The sequence below is a fragment of the Chiloscyllium plagiosum genome, chromosome 27, assembly GCF_004010195.1.
Source record: "Chiloscyllium plagiosum isolate BGI_BamShark_2017 chromosome 27, ASM401019v2, whole genome shotgun sequence".
Classification (NCBI taxonomy): Eukaryota; Metazoa; Chordata; class Chondrichthyes; order Orectolobiformes; family Hemiscylliidae; genus Chiloscyllium; species Chiloscyllium plagiosum.
This window is the reverse complement of record NC_057736.1, coordinates 35,032,445-35,055,721: the sequence shown is the minus strand read 5'-3', so window position 1 is coordinate 35,055,721 and position 23,277 is coordinate 35,032,445. Positions and strand designations below refer to the sequence as shown.

General features: G+C 38.5%; 1 protein-coding gene across 2 annotated transcripts in view; it reads left to right on the top strand.

The window, feature by feature from the left end:
* The window catches only part of rspo1 (R-spondin 1), a 200,935-nt gene extending 178,653 nt beyond the window's left edge, over window positions 1–22,282 (top strand). For both annotated transcript variants that reach the window (XM_043717871.1, XM_043717872.1), the window contains exon 6: window positions 20,769–22,282. In XM_043717871.1, coding sequence (XP_043573806.1) covers window positions 20,769–20,944 — 176 coding nt within the window. In that variant the 3' untranslated portion in view covers window positions 20,945–22,282. The remainder of the gene's footprint in view (window positions 1–20,768) is intronic.
* Window positions 22,283–23,277: the final 995 nt, after the last annotated feature.

The window sequence follows — 23,277 nt, the reverse complement described above, 5'->3', positions numbered from 1 at the left end:
TATACTTAACTAACAGTTGAAAAGCTTATGACAAGAGATTCCTGGCTGATCTCCTGTCAGTTTGTTCCATAGGTGCCAGGCCATTTCCTTGCAGTTTATAAACTCTAATCCTTTAAATAAAACTATAATAAGTCAGTTTGGACAAATGAGATAAGAACTGCATTTTCTTTAATGATGCCATAAAGTTGGAAGAATCTCCTCACAGACCCCCTCACTGACCTCTCGTACCTTCTTGAGGAAATTCCACAAGGTTTTTTTTATATAAAGCAAAATTTTCAGAACGATGGGAGATGTTCATTCTGAAGAGGTTTTCAACCCTCTGCAGTTGCAGGAAAAGCTCTGTTTCTGCTCAGGAATGTGGGGCAACATCGAAAGAAGAAAATAAATAAATTGGGAACATTTCTGAGCCAAGGTGTTTGTCAGTTTTTACAGACAATATAAAAGCTTCACTCACTTTTGAAATAATTGCCATGCAACTCCAATCAAGCTATATACATGAAACTTAGTTACTACACCAAGTCATGCTAGCAGACAGTTGAACTGTGAACCTTTACTCTTGTACTTGACTGTGTTCACTTGATTGAAGCACTGTTCATGTTACGTTTATTTAAAGTTGTAGTGCCACAATATTTCTTTAGCAACAATCTCCAATGTAAACTGTGTTGCAGTGAAAGCATCCTGAAGTGAAGCAAAATATTTCCATGCAATATTCCAAATTTTCACATCACTTCGATGTAAACAGAAATGCTAAAATGATTGTACCAAATATGAAAGGCGAGACAGAACATTATTACTGAATATGACATTTTCTCTTTAATATCCAGTAAGATCGTTTGCCAGACTACCAATATCCCTTTAATCAACTTTCTCTGGCCCAATCATCAACTTGACCCTGGATGGCAGAGAAAATATTTAAGTTATGTATGAACTGAAAATTTAACCAAGGAGGAAATAGGTAATTTTAAAGAGCAAGTAATGTCTTCAGGATATGTTCATTTGGAACAGATGAAGAGCAGGAGGAAGTCTGTCTTATTTATATTATGATAATACAATATGACGGTTATGCAATTTAGGTCACTTTGTTTGAGGTTTGCGAATAAATTGTATGATAAACAGAAAGGGTTATTTTGCAAAGAGTTTTTCAATGTGATCAGTCATTCCGATGACTATGGATGAAGTAAAGAAAAATAGAAAAGATTTATTAAAGAGGAGGATAGCATAATGGCAATACGATTGGACATCCAGATGCCCAAACTAATATTCCTGAGATGTGAGTTTAAATCCACCCCACCAGGCCATCTGGGACAACTTAACTTCAACAAGTTAATAAATCTGGAATTAGAAAGCTGTTTTCAATAATACTGATCATTAAAACATCAAGTCATTATTGATTCACTCATAACTCTCAGGAGAGGAAATCTTCCCATCTTTACCCAGTCTGGACTTTAGATGATTCCAGATCCACAAAAATGTGATTGATTCTTAGCTGTCATCTGAAATGGTATAGCAGGTTATTCAGTTGTATCAGAGAAAAGTAGCATGTGTATGTACACTGCATTGACTGCAGTGGTTCAAGAAGATGGCTCATAGATTCTTCAATGTAACCAGTCTGTGCCCAACAAAATCCCTATCTAAACTAGTCCCACCCACCTGCTCCTGGCCCATATCTGTCTGAACTTTGCCTATTTGTGTATCCATCCACATGTCTTTTAAACGTTGTAACTGTGCCCACATCCAACACTTCCTCAGGGAGTTCATTCCATGCGCAAACCACCCTCTGTGTAAAAGATTTCCCCCTCACGTCTTTTTAAAGTCTCTCTCTTCTCACCTTAGGAATGTGCCCCTAGTCTTGAAATCCCCCATAGAAAAATAAAGACTCCCTGTCTATATCTCTCATGATTTTATCAACTTTTATTAAGGTCACCTTTCAATCTCTTATGCTCCAGTGAGAAACGTCCCAGCCTATCCAACCTCTACTTATAACTCGAATCTTCGATACCCGGCAACATCCTAGTAAATCTTTTCTGAACTCTCCCCAGCTTAATTTTATCCTTCCTATAACAGGGTGACCAGAAGGGACCTCACCAATGTCCTGTACAATATCAACATGACTTCCCAATCAGCTCTTTCTCGAGGCCAATTAGGAAAGCAATAAATGGAGTGCTTCACACTTCAGGAACAAATTTTTAAAAATAAGTTTAATTAACTTGTTTGGGTTTTTCCAATGAAAGGACAGATAGTGCTGATGAGAATAATATGGTTCATGCACTTCCAAAAAGGTGTTTGACAAATTGCTACTCATTAGGCTTGCCAACATACCCATTGAATGAAAGGAATAGTGGCAGCAATTAACACAAAGACTAGTGATAAACTGTTGTTTTGCAGGCTGGTAGAAGGCATAGAATGGAGATATGTTCTTGCCGTAGACTAGATTTAAAGTTCAAAGTTTCCAGATTACACACAATTTGGACATATTGTGAACAGCGTGTTCTGAAGTTTTTAATATAATGTGGTGAAGATGAAGTTCCTCACTAGGAACTGTGGCTAATTGAACGTGATCATAGATTGTGATCCATCATTCAACTTGAGTACATAGCACTTAACCTTTAAACCTTCTTATGGGTTAGCATTGCCAATAGATATCACGGACCCATGGAAAAAGTTAAGAATATTTCTTTTCACTGCATGTAACCTTCGTATTTGAAGCCAACATTTTTGCAGATTTCTCAAAATAATTGTCCTGTTCAATACATTGCATTGGATATAAGTTTGGTTTCTGTATATCAGTTCTGCTGCTTTTCTATTGTACATTTGATATTGTAGTAGAGCTTGTTTGCTATCAAATGATGGCAAGTTCTAGCATAACACATCACATAAGTGTAATGCAATGAGATTGCTTGAAAGACCCAGCACTGCCAGAGAAAGAAAGGCTTCAGTATAAAAGAACATGAAACCCCATCCAATAAATTCAAAGGAGTTAAAAATATACTGGCTCATGTAGTAGGAAGACTGATTCAAGTTTATATATCACCTTCCACAACTTCAGGGCAACACAAAGTGATTTGCAACCAAAGTACTTTTGAAGTGTAACCACCTTTGCGATATATGTTAAGAACAGTCATCTTATGCACAGCAAGTTCCTACACATACAGCAAAGTGAAATGACCAGATAATCTATTTTCGATTATGTTCAATATTGGTCAGGGCATCAAGAATAACTACCCTGCATTATTTCAAAGTAATGCACTCATGCCAATGTGAGAGTAAGCATCACCTCAGTTGAATATCTAATCTGTATGTCAGTCATCCCAACAGCATAGCATTAGGTCTGAAATGAACTAGTACTTAAAATGTTTTTCTGCTCAGGTCTCTGGAGTAAGACTTGAACTCACAACTTTGTTTATTTATTTGGGGATGTAGTCCTTGCTGACTGGGCCAGCATGTATTGCCCATCTCTAACTGCCCTGGAGGAGCTGCCTTCTGGAAATATTGTAGTCCATTTAGTGCAGGCAAACCCATAGTACTGTTCGGGAGGATGTCTCAGTGAGAGTGAAGAAACAGTGATATATTTTCAAGTTAGAATAATCAGTGGCTTCGAGAGAAATTTGTTGGTGGTGTTTTTCACATATCTGTCACCTTTGTTCTTTTAGGTAGTAGTGATCATGGATTTAGAAATTGCTGCCTAAGGAATCTTTATGAATTTCTATGATGCCTCTTGTCGATGATACAAGAGGCTGTTGTATATTGCTGGTGGACAGAGCGAATGTTCGTGGATGTGGTGCCAATTAAGCAGGCTGCTCCCAGTTATTTTTGGGCTGGCTAAAATGTTAATCTTGAATTTAAAATTTGTTAATTTATTAGCACACTCTGATTTTAGTTTTCTAAGCCAAAGTATTTTTTTCAGTCTTAGTGCTGGCAGTATTGTTGCTTCTTGATGTATTCATTCTGCAATGGATTTCCAGGTAAAGTTATGTATTCAGAGTTTTTTTTCATAAATGATGATTGCACTCACTTTAGCATCTCACTCTAGCTCCTCATGCTCAGACCTTCAATTAAGCTCTTACATCTTGAGCTATTTTTGAAAATTTTATTTACTATGTGTGATAAGTCTAAATCCAAAATCAAAAAGTGAAACAGACAGAGCTAAAACCCAAACAAAAATACCACAAGCGCTAGAAATCTGAAATAAAAAACAAAGTGCTGCAAAATGTTCAGAAAGTCTGGCAACCTTTTGTGGTGAGCGAAACAGGGTTAATGTTTCCAAACAATAAATTTTGTTCAGAACTGGGAAGTGTTAACGGGTAAGTTTTAAACAAATGAGATAGGTGAGAGTGGAAGAAGAACAACAGGTAAGATCTATGATAGAAGCAATGACAGGCAGGATTAAAATATAAAAAGAGAGTTAGTGGTGCAGGACTAAAGAGAGAGTGATAATTTGAAGAGTAAGGGAACAAATACATGAATACAGGAGGTGTGAGTGGCATAATTGCATATGAAATTAGAAAAATTGTAAAACTGAAAAAATACAAAGGAAAGAAAACAAAAGCCCATGTCCATTAAGTTAATCTAATAAATGATTCAAGTATCATTACCATTCCTTTTTGTTAGACTTACTGCCAGAGATATTCCAGTGTTCTATCACTAGTGAATGGAAGGGAATGGCTAGGGTCTGTCCTTGCTACTTGAGGGGTTGTGGGGTTAGATGGCCACACAAGGTGCTCAATTCATTTACAAGTTCTTATACTTTAGGATTGCAAAATTTGACTATGACATTTAATAGTTTCTAAATTTAACTTGTTATTTGAAAATTGATATTCAGACAAAATTGATATTGCAGTATGATGGCTGAATGTTCCCTTTACTTACAATTACATAACAGGTGAAGGGTTGCAGCTGAATGTGGTCAGGAAGACAATCATACTTTTGCCTTCATTTTGTTCCTCTTCCCGTTGATCTGAGAGATTGTGCCAATTGTTCCTGACATTTAGGTTTTGTACCTTTAGTGGGGTGGCTGGTACATTTCACAGACAAAATATCATGTTCTTCTTCCTTCTATTTCCAATTTTGTATTGTAGCATATCAATTGTGAACATTTATAGTGCAATGATTACCAGGGCAATTTGCTTCTTCATCAGACTTTCCCATTCAAGGCAAAGACAGAGCTGATTTGAAGCTGAAACAACCAAGCTAAAGGTCAGTTTCTAGAAACACCAGCTCAACCTTCTTATCAGAGTGAAACCCCCCTCAAGTTCATCCCATTAACACCACTGTATTTTTTACACCATCCCTTTTCATCTCATTATGACCTCCCATCTTCACCACTCATATCCCCAAACCCCCACATATCCTTTCACACCTTACCCCACCACACCTCCCCTACCCTGTCACTTGTATTTCACCCCAATCCATCTATTTCTTTACTCCCTTCAATCATACCCTCTTTATTTCTTACTTCCAATCACCCACTTATCCCTATCCCCTAACCTACTCACACAGGGTCTATTTGAAAAATTGAACTTGAACTTGCAAGCCCTATAATAAAATTTGGAAATCATCAACAAGTTCATTCATCTGTTATATAAACAAACATTTCTTGATAAATGCTTGAAAAAAAACTTCAGGTTCTAGCGTATGTCAAAACTATTAACCTGAAAGTTCCCCACTGAGTCACTCACCCTCTTGATATTGCTATTCCTTCAATGTCACTGGGTCAAAAGCCTGAAACTCCCCTCTCTAATGGCATTGCGGGTCTACCGACACCAAACCTCCTGTAGAAGTTCAAGAAGGTAGCTCACCCATACTTCAAGGGCAACTCAGAATCAACACTAAGTGCTGGCCCATGGATGAATAGAAAGAAAACTCTTATTCCCCAAGTGGGCTAAAAAAAACAAATGTTGCATCACAGAAGCTGGAGTACCTTTGAAGGAATTCAAAAGCTTATGCATCCATCGATGTTTCGAAACAAATGGCTGAACGATGTTCAAAAAAATGAATGCGAGGTCAAAATCCAGTTAAAGTTTTGAAATAGCCAAATTAATGATTGGATTGTTTGGCAAAAAGTGATTGACAGCAATGGAGGGAGTTTAAACAATAAGCACCAGATATCAAAATGGGCTCACCTGTCAGTACTGAATAATGCAGATTAATGATTTATCCAGTGGATACTTTATTCTAATTTGTTTGATTTATTTTCACTTTTTGCAATGCTGTCTTTTTACTTGACAGTTGTAAGTAGTAATAACCTGGCAAGTACACTGTATGGTGGTTACTTTTCCTTCTTTGCAATACTGTCATTACTCACTTTAGTTAGAGCACATAAATGGTGGCTCAGCAATAATGTAATTAGCTGAGCAAACTAGAGATTCAGACCAATATTCTGGGGGAATAGATTCAAATCCACTCATAGCAACTGGTGGAATTTCAATTCTCCTAATAAATCTGGAATTGAGAGCTAGTGATGATGACTGTCACAGTTATCAATAATTCTCTGGTTTAGGTACAGCATAGTGGTTCAGTGGTTAGTGCTGCTGCCTCACAGTGGCAGGGACCCACATTTGGTTCCAACCTCAGGCAACTGTGTGGAGTTTGCACATACTCATCGCGTCTATGTGGGTTTCCTCTGGGTGCTCCAGTTTCCTCCCACAGTCCAAAGAAATGCAGGTTCAGTGGATTGGCCATGCTAAATTGCCCATAGTGTCCAGGGATGTGTAGGCTGGATGGATTAGCTATTGAAAATTCAGGGTTACAGGGATGGTGCAGGTCTGGATGGGATGCTCTTCAGAGAGTCAATGTGGACTTGATGGGCCGAATGTCCTGCTCCCGTACTGTAGAGATTGTATGATTCGATAAACTTCAGTTGAGGATATTTCTTGATGAATTGTGAAAGAACTGGCTCTATTTTTATTCACCTTTTGTACTATTCCTGACTGTAACTCATGCTTCAACCCCCCCACTCAGCAGCTGTGATTTAGAAAGCCTATCCCTGGGATTAAGCTGACAACTTCTCAAAGTTTTCTGTCCTCTTTCTCACTCACCTGGAAAAGGCCAAAAGATGAAAATAGTGCATGGACTTCCACCTCCAATCCTCTGCTGCTGTTTCTTCCACATCCTGAGTTCATTTTGCTCTGCATCAGGGCCGCAAAACCTCCATCCATAATCACATAGAATGTACACTATGCTGATCGCTGCAGAATTTCTTCAGATCTGATATCAGGCCCCCGTGCAAAGTCCACAAGAACTTTCTGATCCAATCTTGCTCAGTTTTGACAGCTCAGGTGGCACTCTTAAAACTTAGTACAGCCGCAATCAAATTCAGTTGACTTTTATGGATGGGAGACTGCACTAAGTGTATCTTTCAAAAACAACATATCTGCAGGTGTTAAGAGAGGGCATTGGAGTGCCCATCTGGCTCAGTATTGAAAGCTTGGATTTGTATAGTGCTGGATTTGGTGCTGGGGTTATTACCCAAAGTTTTTGACAGGCAGCCCTCTGATACCTTATTTCAGTGTCTAAGTATCCTCCTCCCACCTTTTGAAATGAGTTCAGCCTCTCAGCTAACACTGCTGGATGGGCCAGTTGACTGATCGGCAATTTTCACGCCCAAGATATTCAAAATAAAATCCAATTTGTTGTATAAAATAGGGATCTCTTTTTGTCTCTCTGCACTCACAATAAGCATTACTTTAATAAAGTTTTTTTAAAGCCTTTTCTCTGAATAACTTTCACAGTAACAGATAGATATTATTGATGCTCGAAGAGAAGAATTGCATTTAACTGAGTCGGAGGGAAGCCTTCAGTTATTAAGCTGTCAGGAGTTTTCCACTATCTTTGAAACAACAGTCCATGCAAACTTTTCTCATGCATGATAGTCCCTTAGGAAGAAACTTTAGGTGAAATAAATTAATATGTAAGTGACATGTTAAGACTTCAAGGAAACGATGCAAACACCAAAAAGCAACATTTGACAGTTTACTGCCCAGTGGTCATATTTGATTAAAAATGCTTTTATGCATAGCAAATTGATCCTTTGATCCACAATAGAAAAAGGCTACATGGAGAAATGCATGCACTCCTGGCTTTCTGCACCCAGTCTCAATTTCTCTTTCTGGACTTATGAAATGGGACACTATAGTCCAAAACAGATTTATATCACAAACATCAGTGGATCAATTTAATGACTCTGAGAAGACCTGTAACAGTTCATTTTCTTCCATCGACATAATACATCAATAATCTGTGGAATAGCTTTTCCATCACCTGAGCACAATGCCCCTGTTCCATCTTCCTTCAGCTACCTACCTGAGCTAGTCCTTAATGTTGAAATTATCTCTTTTCAAATTGTTGTTAATTACAATGGTGCATTCTATCCTGGGCACAAAAATGGATTCTCTTGCTCTCTGAATATAACTTTAGAAACAAGTCAATATGGGCAATGCAATGCAATGTTGAATATTAGAGTCAGAGCTGCACAGCATGGAAACAGACCCTCCAATCCAACCCGACCATGTCGACCAGATATCTGAAATAAATTTAATCACATTTGCCAGCTTTTGGCCCATATCCCTCTAAACCCTTCCTATTCATCACCCATCCAGATGCAGTTTAAATGTTGTAATTGTATTCTGCTATTTTCCTTTGTTCTCCTGGGTGATTAACAATATCACAAATGCAATTATAAGACATAGAAACAGAAATAGGCCATTCAGCCCATCAAGTCAGCTGTATCATTCAGAGAGATCAGGGCTGTTGTGATAATCCTCAGTTTCTCTTTCCTGCCTCTTACCCATAATCCTTGATTCTCTTAATTAAAATCCTGTCTATCTCAGCCTTGAATATTCTTACTGACCCAACCTTGATAATCCTCTAGAGTAAAGAATTCTACAGATTCATTGCCCACTGACAGAAGAAAGTCCTCTTCACATCTGTCTTAACTCTGTGACCCCTTACTTTGAGATTCTGTCCTCTGTTCCTAGACTCTCCCATGAGGAGAAATAATCTCGCTATGCTGTGTCCTCTCAGAATCTTGTATCTTCTGTCACAGCACTCAGTGTCCTACCGCCAAACCAATTTTGGATCCAACTTTATGAGTTACCAGGGATCCCATGTGCTTTTATCATCTTTATCAGTCTCCCATTTGAGACCTTGTCAAAAGCTTTGCTGCAATCCATATAAACTACATCAACTGCACTCCCTCATTGACCCACCTGGTCACCTCCTCAAAATTTCAAACAAATCTGTTAGGATGGCCATCCTTTGACAAAGCCAAGCTGACTGTCCCTGATCAAATTTTGCTTTTCTGAATGGAGGTTTATTCTCTCTTTCAGAATTTTCTCCAGTAGTTTCTCTATCATTGTTGTGGCACTGACTGGCCTGTAATTCCCTTGCTTATCCCTGCCACCCTTTGGAGCCTCAAATTCTATAGACATTATTCCATTATGATCATGTAACAAAAAATACTTGTTAAGCCTGTTTCCTGTAATATTTTTAAAATCATAATGACCACCTTATTTCTCATCCTCATTTTGATGACCACCTAAAGTTAGTTATCCTCCAGTTTAATAAATTCAAAACCTTCAATCTGCTTTACAGAATCCCCGTGACCTTGCCTCGTTGGATAGCTACAAATTCCACAAGCAGAACATCCCAGTTTTTCCCTCGCTGTTGTCTGGTTCTGGACTTCTATGAACTCTCAGCTCCATTAGTTACAGATCTTCCAGCTTTTTGAGACCTATTTCCCAGTACCTTCATCAATCTGATTACCACCCTCTCTCCTTGCTTTTAAGAAAGTCTTCAAAACTTATTCTTTCTAGCTTGCTTTTAGGCATTTCTCTACAGTCTTTTTTGGTCAGCGTATATTTGCCCACTATAAAGTACTTCAACCTCTCTATATTCACAACAGTATACAAATCGAAGTTAGGGTACATTTTGGATCATTGTACAAGTAGATACCTTGTGGAATCTACACTTTGTTACAAACCTGAATAAGGAAAGTTATCAGTCATTTACAAATGTATAATTGAATATGCCTATTTGACAATGTAAGTGCTGAGTAAAAATGTTTGATTAAGGGGGAATATACAAAATAGACAAATTAAATAGATTAAACTATTAATTAGCATTCACTATACCAAACTACACCAAATAGATGTTCATTTAAGATATGGAGAGGTAATCTATTTTACATGCAAGAATGATATGACCATGCATCTTTGAATTTTGATGATTACTATAAAAAGGACAACAGAATGATCAAGTTGTCTTACAGCATTGCACTAGACCATTTAGTTTATTGGTGTTTGAAAGAGCTTTCTCAGTCCACTGTTGCCCCAAATTCTGAAAATATTTCCAATTGTAGAGACATTGGCCACTTGTTCCTTTTGGTCAGAGATAATTCATGGCTTGAAATACTATGGAAAGAAAGGACTAGAAAATGAGAGACAAAACATTCCTACAATTTAAATTAAATGCTTTGAAAACAAATCATTTTTTAGAACTATTTTAACTCACCCAGTTGTTGCTCAGACTTAAGGTCAACTTCTCATGGGAAAAATCTACCTTGCCATTCCTTATAGGACACAGGGAAACATTCTTAAATCGATTTTACGGAATGTGAATGACAGCTAATCTCTATCCTGAGAGTCACAGCAGTTGTTGTTTCTCAGCTGCAATGTTGATTCTTTTAGATATTTTCCTAATCAATCTGTTCAGGGATGTTATCATACATCTCTGGAGGAGATGGGGATTGAAGCAGGACCTCCTGGTTCAGAGGATGGGACACTATCACTGTACCACAAAAGCCCTACATTTCACATTGCTCTTTTTAAACATCCAGTAAAGTTTCTGGAAGCCAAAATCTGCTCTGTATTTCTTTGATGAGATCTTCATCAATATTTATATTGATATCTTGCCTTTTAGGCAATAGTGGAAGTAATGATTTAAAGTCAGTATCAAATCAGTTTTGGAGGGCTGTTGAGAAAGGCCTGAGCTGTGGACTTCAGTCATGTTAAGGTTAAAAGGGAAACAGATGATGACTATTAATGGACTAATTGATGTCTGGGTACATATAGGTAAAACAGTGATATTATGACACAGTGGTAATGTCCCTACCTTTAGGATAGAAGGTCAGACTTCAAACCTCGACTGAGTCAAAGATGTGTTTCAATATATTTGAACAGGTTGATTCAAAACAATTATAAAAGGAGGAACAACCGAAACTGAAGAGAGCTGCTGGTCTAGAATAGTCAATAAACTCTCTCCACAAAGTAACTCTTTATCTCATAGATTCTGTTTGATCAGTTAGGTTAGGATCTATTAAAAACTGGCTCGGTCTTTCAATAATCTAGTTAAAAAACAACAACAATCCCGTACTGTTCTATGTAGTTCTATTATTCCTTACCTGTGTGTTGATATTTGTCAAATTACCAATGGCATACTCCCAGTTCACATTCATAAAAGTGTGCCCATACCTGTTTTTAACAGCGAGATGGCAACATCATTTAAATTAAGACTTTGTGTTGTACAGAGTAACACAAAGTGATGTCTCTGTTGTGAGTAAAGTGTTAAGTACAGTTAATAAACAGAATGAATAACCTGCACAAGTTCCTATATCCATGGTTTGCACTAGATAGATTGGAAAAAAAAAGAACTAAGGCCACTAAACAGGATACTAGAGCTATTTGCATGTAATTAATTAGCCTTAAGTGACCTCACAGGGTTTGGGTCATCTATCATGCTTCAATTAATTACTATGACAAGAATTAGAACTGCTGATCCATTTCTTTCTGGCAGCTTCAGATGTGGCACTGAACTGAACTGATTTCTTGGAAAATATGCAAAGAGGCAGTTGGCTGAGATCAAAAACAAATGGCTATAATTAGTTTAGTTTGGCTGTGATAAGTTGTAGTTGCTCAATATATTTTAAACCAGCACAGATAATGGCTCTTTAGTAAAAGCTCTATTTCAAAATGAATGGTCATTTGTTTTTTGCAATAAAGGTGCTTAATGAATTGGTCACACTTGAATAACAAATAATCAGGATTAACACAACACATTAATTTTGCTGAAGATTCAAAGGCCAGTACAAGTAATTGATATCATTCATCTGAAACCTTAAATAATATTACAATTTTAATGTCAAAGGTGTATATAATTTATTTATAAAGAATATGTACTGGTAATTTGCTAGGGAATGATTACTGGTCCAAGAGTAACTGCTAACATAATCCTTGTAACTGGCCTGCTACACTTCACTGACACTCTGGTGTAGCCTGAGGTCTCCTTTGCTCACCATTTATTTCTCCAAGCACATGTGGCTGTCATGTGGAAATATCTGAAAGCACAGCATTAGTTTTCACAAATATGCTGGTCGCACTCAACACTGTCTCATCGCAACACTTCCTGCTCTTCCGATGTTGCTACATTATCAGACTGCTTCTCTGATGTCTGACTGCAGATGAGCAGAAATTGCCTCCAAATCACTGGTGGGACGATTGAAGCCATTATCTGGTCCATGAATAGAACTCAATTTACTTGTTTCCATTCACATTCCTCTGCCTGACAACAAGTCTAGGACTAAACTAAACTGTCCATAACCTGGGTCTCTGTTTCATCTCTTCCAAGCACATATCTGTACCATCACTACGTTTGTTTATTTTCACCTGCTTAGCGTTGCTAAATATAACCTCTGTCTCAACTTATCTCTTGCTCAATTCTTCAATTATACCTTTGTTTCCTCTGGACTTGACTATTTCAACTCGTTTTGGATTATTGTCCCATATCCTGCCCTCTGTTAACTTGAGGCCATTTAATTTCTAAATGTGATCTTGCTTATATTAATCCCCATTTACCTATTTGTTCTGTAGTCCTGATCAACATTGGCTCCCCATTAAGCATAACTTCAATTTAAAATTCTTGCTTAAAATGCTTTTCAAATCCGTCTGTGGCCTTGTCCCTCTCTATCTCCACCATCTCCTCCTGACCCATGATCTTCTAAAATACTTTATTTAATTACTGGGCATCCCTAATTTTAAACACTCTGTGATTGGTAGCTGGCCTTTCAGTTGACTTGGCCACAAGCTCTGGAATTCAATCCTTACGCTTCCTGGTATTTGTACCTTACTTTCTTCTACCTCGGTATTCCTGAAAAACAATCCCTATGTCAAATGGTTGACCGCCATGCCTAATATCATCATGTATGGGTCAGTATCTACTTCTGTTTCATAATACCTTGCGCAGCATCTTGGGGTGTTTTATTATGTTAAATTATTCAGTGATATACATTATGATTGTTGGTTCTCCACATAACTGGCTCTTGACCTCATGGTGCATATTTTCCAAATATGCCTTTTCACATTTTAAACAGTAAGATCATAACAAGCAAGAGCAGGAATCGAGTATTCAGTCCCTTAACCTTCCTCCATTATTCAATAAAATTATGGCTTGTCTGATTTTCTTCTTAGCCTCACTTGGTTTTCCCAAGATGCCCGAGTTCTTCATAAATCAGAAGTTTCAAGTTCAGCCTTCAATATATTGAATGTCCCAGACTGCTCTCTGGGGATACAGTGGTTTTACAGTTAGCTTATTAATCCAGAGACCTAGGAAAATGTTGTGGGGACCTGAATCTGAATCCCACTGTGGCTGTTGTGAAATTTGAATCCAATAAAAAAAAAACTGGAAATAAGAGTCTAATAGTTACTATCAAATTGTTGCTGATTGTTGCAGAAAGAAAATCTGGTTCACTCAAGTCCTTTAGGGAAAGAAACTGCTGTCCTTATCTGGCCTGACCTACATGTAACTCCAGTCAATGTGCTTGACTCTTGACTGCCCTCTGGGTAACTAGAGACGGTCAGTAAATGATGGCGCTGCCAATGATGCCCACATCCGATGAATTAATAAGCAAAAAAAACCTCCAACGTTCAATAACTTTGTGAAAAAATCATTTTTCCACATCTTCATCATAAATTGCAGATCCCATATTCTGTAGCTGCATGCTATACTTCCATATAACCCTCAGAAGTGAGACAGCCTCCCATCCTTCACCCTGCTACTCACCTTGTCCTTCAGAATTATCAATCTTCTAAACTCCAAATCTATCTTGGCCCAACCTGCTCAACCTTTCCACATAAGACAACTGTTTCACCCCAAGAAAGAGTGTAATGAATATTCTCTGAATACTTCCAATATATGTATGTCTCTAAAAACACCTGACATCAATCATACATTTGGAAGCTGAGTAGGTGTTATCACTTTCTTTCCAATATACTTATTTGGTAGGTGTCAGAGGGTTCCTATCAGCAGGAGAAAAAGAAAACTGAAATATCAAAACCATGGATATGGGAAGTACATGTTAATGTTTTGGAGTTCAAAATGTAATTTGTTGGCATCTACAGATCTTTTGTCCTGTTTGGTTTTGTTTTGGCATTCATTCAGCAGATCTGATGCCTGGGCCAGCATTTATTTTCCATCCTAGTTACCCTGGAGGGGGTGAGGTTGTATTGCTCTCTTGAACCACAGCAGTCCATTTTGTGTAATGCTGTTAGAGTGGGAGTTCCAGAATTTTGACCGAGGGAGAGCATTGGTCCAGCAATCTTTTCCCAAGTCAGGATATAGTGAGTGGTGAGTGGCTTTGAGAGGAACTTGCAGGTGGTGGTATTCCCCTGCTGCCTTTGTCTTTCTAAATAATAGTAGTTATAGCTTTGGAAGTGCTGTCTAAGGAGCCTTAGTGAATTTCTGTAGATGATACATTTACCTGCTATTGTGATGTTCCTGTTACAGAATCACATTCTACAATTCCATTAGAGTTTATTGAATGGAGGTTATAAACACCCTCAGACGCTCTGATTGGGCTATTTCATTAACTTTGTGTTGGGGATAAAGCAATTTTCAAATTCCTGTTTGAAAAATATGCTGCCATAATTGATGACCCATCCATGGCTCATATCCTCTGTACAAACACAAAGTCAGGAAATATTTGCGCACATATAGTGTAGCAATACTTTACACAAGGCTCAAACAAAACCTGTCATCCAATGATGAATGAGTATCACTTCACCGACAATGGTGCTCATTGAACTCAGTAAAGTATAAACATCAATGGCAATATAGTCCCTATGCAGTTTCTGAATACTCTAATTGCAGTTCATCAAATGTCACTTAAAAACCACTCTAACTTTAACACAAACACAAAATACCATTGATGCTTGAAATCCGAAGTTTAAACAGGAAATACTGGAAATATTCAACAAATCACACCACATTTTGTGGAGAGCAAAACGAAACTAAACCTTTAAAGCTGATGATCTTTCTTTCTGGAGATGACCGGACTGTCCTATGAGGAGACAGTGAGGTCTGCAGATGCTGGAGATCTGAAGGGCTCCGGCCTGAAAGGTTGATTTTCCTGCTCCTTGAATGCTGCCTGACCTGCTGCCCTCTGAGGAGACATTGATTCGGCTAGGCCTGTATTCACTATATTTTAGAAAAATGGAGGGGATGTGATCGAAACACACATAAAAATTGAACAGAGCTAAACAGACTAGATGCAGGGAGGATGTTTCCCCTGGTTGAGGAGTCTAGAACCAGGAATCACAGTCATAGGATATGGAGTTGGCCATTTAGAACTAAAATGAGGAAACATTTTTTCATCCAAATGGTCAGCTTGTAGAATTCAGAGTCACAGAAGGCTGTCTCAGCTGGGTCACTGAGTATATTCATGGAAAAGATTGATAAATTTTCAGCTATTTAACACTTTCCATAAGTATGAGGAGAAAGCAAGAACATGGCCTTGAGGTAGAGGATCAGTCAAGGTTGTATTGAATGGCAGAGTAAGCTTGAAGGGCTGAATGGCCTACTCCTGTGTCGAGAGTGTGGTGCTGGAAAGCACAGCTGGTCAGGCAGCATCCTGACGAAGGGCTTATACACGAAATGTTGATTCTCCTGCTCCTCGGATGCTGTCTGACCAGTTGTGCTTTTCCAGCACAACACTCTCGATTCTGATCTCCAGCATCTGCAGTGTTCACTTTCTCCTGGCCTACTCCTGTCCCTATTTACTGTGGTTCTATGTTTCACTAGAGCTGAAAAATGATAGCGATGTCACAGGCTTTAATTAAGTCCAGAGACAAAGGAAAGGGTGGTGTTCAGTACTAATGTAGAGAGCAGGAGTTTTTAAATGACACAAGGATTAATGGTGCAAGGCAAAAATGGGGTAGTAATTGGAAATATATGAAAAAACCTGAGTTTATAGAGTTCGTAAATGACAACAGCAGAATCATTACCACATCTACTGTCTCAAAAAATGGGAGCAATTGGAGTTGTGATGTGAAATTGTTGAACTTAATATTGCAGCTGGAAGGCTATACAGTGACAAATCAAAGGACGGGCTGTTCCATTTATACTTATGGTTTTGTGAGTGGCTTGATCAATTGTGTCATTGTAGCAGTAAACAGCAGCTCAGTTTGAATTAGTCATCTAGCCCACAGTCATTATGTCTTCTATCACCTCTCTAATCCAGGCTTATCATCTCATGGATCTCAGCTACCAAACACGAAACCCGAAAAGAAACACCAACACTCACCTTATTATTATTATGTTGGAACACTGCTCTTCTCACCATGAGGTCCATATGGATTAGATTAGATTAGATTAGATAGTCGGGAATTGAACCCGGGTCTCTGGCGCTGTGAGGCAGCAGTGCTAACCACTGTGCCACCGTGCCGCCCACAAACCAAATTACCAGTGTCTTCTGATCATTATACAGTTAGATTAGATTAGATGGGAACAGGCCCTTCGGCCCATCAAGCCCACACTGACCCTCCGAAGAGTAACCCACCTAGAACCATTCCCCTCTGACTAATGTACCTAACGCTATGGGCAATTGAGCATAGCCAATTCACCTGACCTGCACATCTTTGGACTGGGAGGAAACCGGAGCACCTGGAGGAAACCCAGGAGGAGAAAACTTGTAGAATTCAGAGTCACAGAAGGCTGTCTCAGCTGGGTCATTGAGTATATTCATGGAAAAGATTGATACATTTTGATTGATAAACAAAACCAAACAGGACAAAAGATCTGTAGATGCCAACAAATTACATTTTGAACTCCAAAACATTAACATGTACTTCCCATATCCATGGTTTTGATATTTCAGTTTTCTGAAATACCACCTTTTCTGGCAATACTCCCATCAAAGTGCATAGCTTCTCATCTCTCACCTTCAAAGATTGACTTGCTCCTGTATTTCTTAAAATTTTAATTTCTGTACCTTTCCGGGTACACATGAGTAAACCTCACCCACACTGTTAAATACTTTAAAGAGATCTGCTAGTCTCTTATGAAGCAACCCCTGACCAGGCTGTACATTCTTTTGCAGCTCTCTAACTTCCACTGAGATCATCTTTGCAACTTTAATAAATCCTACTAGCTTATCCTGCTTTACCACATTTGTCCTCTCATGCTTTTCTGAAACCACCAATCTTACAACTTCATGTGTCCTACTTTATTACAGTTAAAACACCTGAATTTTTTTTTACTACTCTTCCTCCCTCATGGGTTTCCTTTTTACCCTGTGCTAAGCTATCTTCACTATCTTCAATTAGATCTCCTTTTCCTTTATTACCTAAGGTTTCTCTTTTCCTCAATTTCTATCCCTCACAGATTGAAATTGATGTCAGAAGCCAAACTTCGATTTATGAACCAACTCATAACCATTTGCCAATACTGCTGCTAATCTTGCAGTTTTAACTCTCTGCTCTTCCGGGTGAGTTCTCACTACTTCAGGAAGTGAATTTTTGAACTCCTCCATTACAATAGTCTCTCTAAGAGCGTCATACGTTTCATATATTTTCAAAACCTTTATCTACCTATTCAAAATTACTTTGTTCAATCTTTGCAAACTCTATGTATATTTGATCAGGTTCCCTCCTTAGATTCCTAAAACATTTTTAGTAGGCTTCTAACACTAGCTCAGCTTTTTCCATTTAAGATGGCTTTTCCCATCTCAATATACTCCCCAGATAGGTCCTCTGATAGTAATACATATATCTCACCAGTTCTACCTATCAATTTTGATTGGATCAATAATACCCACATGGTCCCTGGCCATTTCATATGTTTAGCCACTTTCTCAAATGAAATTAAAAATGCTTCTACATTCTCCTTGCTGAATTTAGGCAATGGTTGGACATATTTAAACAGATCCTCACTGCTCCTACGTTTTACCTTTATCTCTGAAATCGTAGTTCACCAACTGAAAAGCAAAACCTGCAAACGCAGGGTCTCTGTCCACTTCGTGCTTCTTTTCTCTGTTTTTAAAAACAAAGTTGCTACATTGCTGCGCTCAGACCAGATAGCTCGGCTCCAAGTTTACAATACATGCTTTCAAAAGAAACATGACAGAAACAAATCCTTCCTAAAGGCACATCTCGTAACAAGGCCCAAGGCAAAACAAAGACGGGGTGGGGGGGCTTTTGTAGCAGTTAACTACCTCAAGTAATCCTTACCCAGTACCCCACACTGATGGAAGTGGCAAACATTACAGCGTTCCAGGAGTCCCATCTGGGCAAATATGACATGGTTGCTGTGTCACAGGTTTTACCTGCATCATGAGGAGAAAGTATCCAATAGATCCAGAAGGAAAGAAAAACAAATTTCAAGAGAGTAAGTTTACCTCTTTAGGAATATTACTGCTTTGAGAAGGCACAGTCAGCCTGTAGCTGAAACATGATAACCAGTGGCAAAGAGTCAACCACATCTGTGGAAGCAGCAACATGGCAAGTTGAGCAGTACACAGGCAAGACTTCTTACAGAGCTAGAAAGACAGGAGTGTGAGCTAGCACAAGTCAGAACAACAATCTGGACTTAGAAAATATGGAAATCTTAGCGAAGGAGAATTTGCAGGGAGCAACTGCATGAAGTAATGCTTGAGATTCCTAAGGACAAGGTCATACATTGTGCAAAGTGGCACAGAGACTAGAGGTTGAAGACAAGAGACAGTCGAATAGTTTTGACCTTTGACAATCAGCATGACCACCTTTGATGTTAAAATCCATGTGGCACAGTTGCAAGGAACTGTAGAAGAGATAGAAAATAAATTTTGACATTGTCTATAGAATCAGAAAGGCCTCAGAACATATTTAATCTGAAAAATAAGCATAGTTAAAGTAACCCAGTGAAATATTCTTGGAGAACAAGAAAAGTTCAGAATTTTAAAGTCCTGGGCCTCAGTAATTAAACCATAATTTCAGCAGCAAAATGTCTGAAGTCAAAGACCAATAAATTTTATTTGATACTGAAAGTAGAAAAATATTACCTGATGTTCTGTGCTCGTTAAAAGCAGGAAAACACCCATTTTATCTGGAAAAAAGCAAGAAGACCCCATTTTGGCTGCACATTTTTAGAAAGTCATGGAAGATTTGGCAGGCAACCATTTGATCATTAAAAAAGTCAATCAGGTTGGCAACTCTAGAAATTGGCAGCACCGAGTAACTAATTGGTTGACCCAGAGAGTGTGGAGTGGATACCTGCAGCTGGTGCAACGCCCCCCAGACTCCCAGGGTAAGGGATTGCCTATGGGAAAGATAAGTGTCGATTTGGGGAGTCTCTCCATATGAGTGCCATGGGGAGAAATGGAGCAGGGGTTGCTGAATGATGCTGCCCATAGCCCCTACATTTTCTCTGCACTGTCTTCGCTGTTTTCTCAGGAGCTGAAATAATTGCAGACCAAGTGAATGATGGGATGAGACCCTTAGCAGCTATTCATCATTGACTTCAGCATCTCAGACAGTGGCAATGTGGGAAGCTGGATCATTGACCTTCCCTCCCAGAACTAAATTCAGTCAAGGACCACAGTGTTTTGGGGCTCTGGTCTGCCACCATCTTACTGAACCAAGTTCGCTTCCTGTCTCTGGGTACACCATCTCCAGGCACAAAGGGTTCTACTTAATGTTTAGATTAGTGCACCAGTGTGTCTTCCCTCAACACTGGTTCCACTGAATAGTTCTTCCACGGTTCTTTCCACGCTGAAAAATAAAGCATCTTGCTCTTCACACCCTTGTATGCACCAATTACATGCAATGTGTAATGCTATGAAAATATCTTGGACTTACATCCGAAGAATAATATCCATTGAACGTTATAGAGAAAAATGAGCTGCATAATACAAACAGATGTAAGGCAGATGTTTCCATTATCAAGTGTCCCCCAGAGCTAGGAGTTATAAATTTCAAATGAACAGTGATAAATCTAGTCAGTTATTCACTTGAAGTTTCTTGATTAAATCAATGGTAAAAGCATGGAACATGCTACTCCATGGAGTTGTTGGGGTGACAAACATAGGTGGATTTGAGGAGGAACCAGAGAAACACATGATGGGGAGAAATATAGATGGATATGTTGATGGGGTTAGATGAAAAGGGGTGAGAGGAGACTTGTATGGAACATAAGAATGGATCCACTGGGCTGAATGGCTTGTTTCTGTATAATAAGTACATTGGAATATAGTGTGATGCATTGGGAAAAGAGTGAGCATCCTTTTTTTTAGTGATTATTTGTGAGAAGAGTGTAACTCATTATAGCAAACCAGCAATAAAAATAAAGTAGTGTTTCGGTTTGACAACAATTTTATTGATGTGTCTGTTTGTAATTTATGTGTCATGTAAGTTTGCATTGTTTATCTACTTCCTCAGCACTGATCCGATAGACAAAGTAGTGGCTGTTACTCAATTTTCAGGTGCACAATGGTATTATCTTGCTGTGCTAATTCCTTGTTTCTGTCACAGGGCAAGGTAACGGCAAAGGAAGAAAAGAGAAACCGAAACACACAAAGAAGGCCAAACAACGGAACAAAGAAAGTGGTAACAGGCAAAGCAAGAAGGAAAACAAGCCTGGGACTAAGAAAAAGAAAGGACAACAGGGCAAGACCCTTCCTGCAACAACCCCCAGCACCATTCAATAGTAGCCTTATTTCAACGCAACCACTCAATGCTGATATATAAAAGTCGGCTTTTCTGAACTGAAGCACTGCTACAGAGAGGAATAAATACAAGGCTCTTGTTTCCATAACTGTTTAAAATAAGAAGTGAAGTTATTGTTTTGAGAACTTAAGTAACGGAGATCCATTGCACCTGGCCTCAGTGTATATTTGAAAATGGAATGGAATGGGAATTAAATAGTTCAGTGGATCTTTCAAAAGACAGTGTTAGGAACTTTCATCCAAACGATGACTGGATATTGTAGAGCAGGTCATCTGCAACACGAATGGAGATGACTGACTGGTTCTGGGGCTGGGAAGAAATACGTTGATAAAAAGGCTTCTGGAAATGTGCACATATTTCTGCACTAATTTTGAGGCAGTTGGTTCCTGCATTGAATGAAAGATGTAAACTTAATTTCCTGACAGAATGTTAGAATTATGCATCATTAAACTGCTTTAAATATATTTCAAATGAAAATAAGGCAATAAAAACATATAACAATTTGAAACTGATTAATTATTGCAATGGCTATCACAAATGGATCTTGTTTTCTTTGATGCCACACCTGCATGTATTTGTGGTATGATATTTTCTATATGAAGTTGAAATTCAAAGCTGCTGTAACCCTGCAAATTTTGATAATTGATATAAAGGTATCAAATCCCCGCTTCTTGGCCTACAGCTCCAAAGAAAATATCAGAACCAGATATGATGATTGATTATTCCAATTCTGGCCGGTCTCCTGCCTCTGTAAACATAGCTCTTTTGAAACTCTATTGCTGTATCCTAACGAGTAGCCAGTCCCTTACATCCATCATCTCTGCTCTTACTTTCCCACATTTGTTTCTGGTTTCAAATTCTCAACTTTATTTTCATAACCCTCCATCCTTTTCACTATTGATCTCCTCCACCCAACAATACTCCAAGAGTATTTTTGCTTTTCCAAATTCTTGAGCAGCCCTGATTTTCTTAACTCCAAAATGCCAAGATGCTAAGCTTTTGAATTTCCTCCCTCAATCTCTCCATCTCTCTCTCTCTCTTTCCCTGTGAAGGTGTTTTTCAAAACCTACCTGTTTGATCAAGCTTTTTCCATCTGTCCTATCATCTCCTTCTGTGGCTAATTGTTAAGTTTTACTTAATAATGTTTCTGCAATGTGCCTTGGGATGCATTCAAGGTGCTGTTTTGATGTGTGTTGTTATTGAGCTATGACAGTAAGGCTCATTTTAAGACTACTTGCGAATTTCTCTGAACACTGAAGTGAGAATTGTCACTCTTGGAGACCAAACTGTTCCACATTTTGCACCACAAAAATAAAGTAACTGCTTATCACAAAATTTGAGCTATTTGATGCTAAACTCTAAAAGGTTTTACGTCAAGAACTCAAACAATGGAACACTGTTGTAAAATATTTTACTGTTTCATGGGATGTGCACCATCCTGACAATTGTTTTCCATTCCGAAGTGCCCTTGAACGGAAGGGCTTGCAAATTCATTTCAGGGGCAGATAAGAGCTAACCACATTGCTGAGGCTCTGGAGTAACGTAGGTCAAATAGCAAAGGAAGACAGACTTGCCCGATGTGCATTAATGAATCTGATGTGTTCTTACAATAATTGATGGCAATTCCATGGGACTGTTTCTCAGATCCAGATGTATTAATTGAGTTTAAATTCTACCAATTGCCAAAGCAAGATTTGAACTTACATCCCCCAGAACATCGGTCTGGATCTTTTGGATCACTATCCCTGTGGCATTGCCACTACATCACCATCCCAGGTCACAAAAAGCTCATGCAACTCGTAAACAACGTGAGGTTCAAGTTGACTCATGTGCACTTGTTTTCGGACAGTAATTTGACACACTGTGGTTCTCAGTCACCTTCTCATCCATATAAATGAATATTAATTATTGGTGCAATCTGATTCAAACATTTTGGTTTGATTAATCAGGTTATTACATCTTTATCCAATAATTACTAATAGCACCATTGTGTTACTTACAAACAGGAACACATCATCCCAATATGTTTCAGATTTTTAGCTTAGACTTGAGAAATTTGAGATCCATAAAATTTCGCTAAATTCTGAATCTCAAAGAAGCATCTGAGGTTGCCGCTGAAAGATTAGAAGGCATTATGAACAGGGTCAACTTGTTCACTTGCCCATAACCAGTCATATTGACTCTATCATGTGTTCAAACATTAAATGTGGGAGTAAAACAGTATCAATTTTAGGATGATAACCTTTGTTTCTGATGAAAGATAATCAACCTGAAATGCTAAATGGAAACTTGATTTTTTTCTGAGCATAAGTTG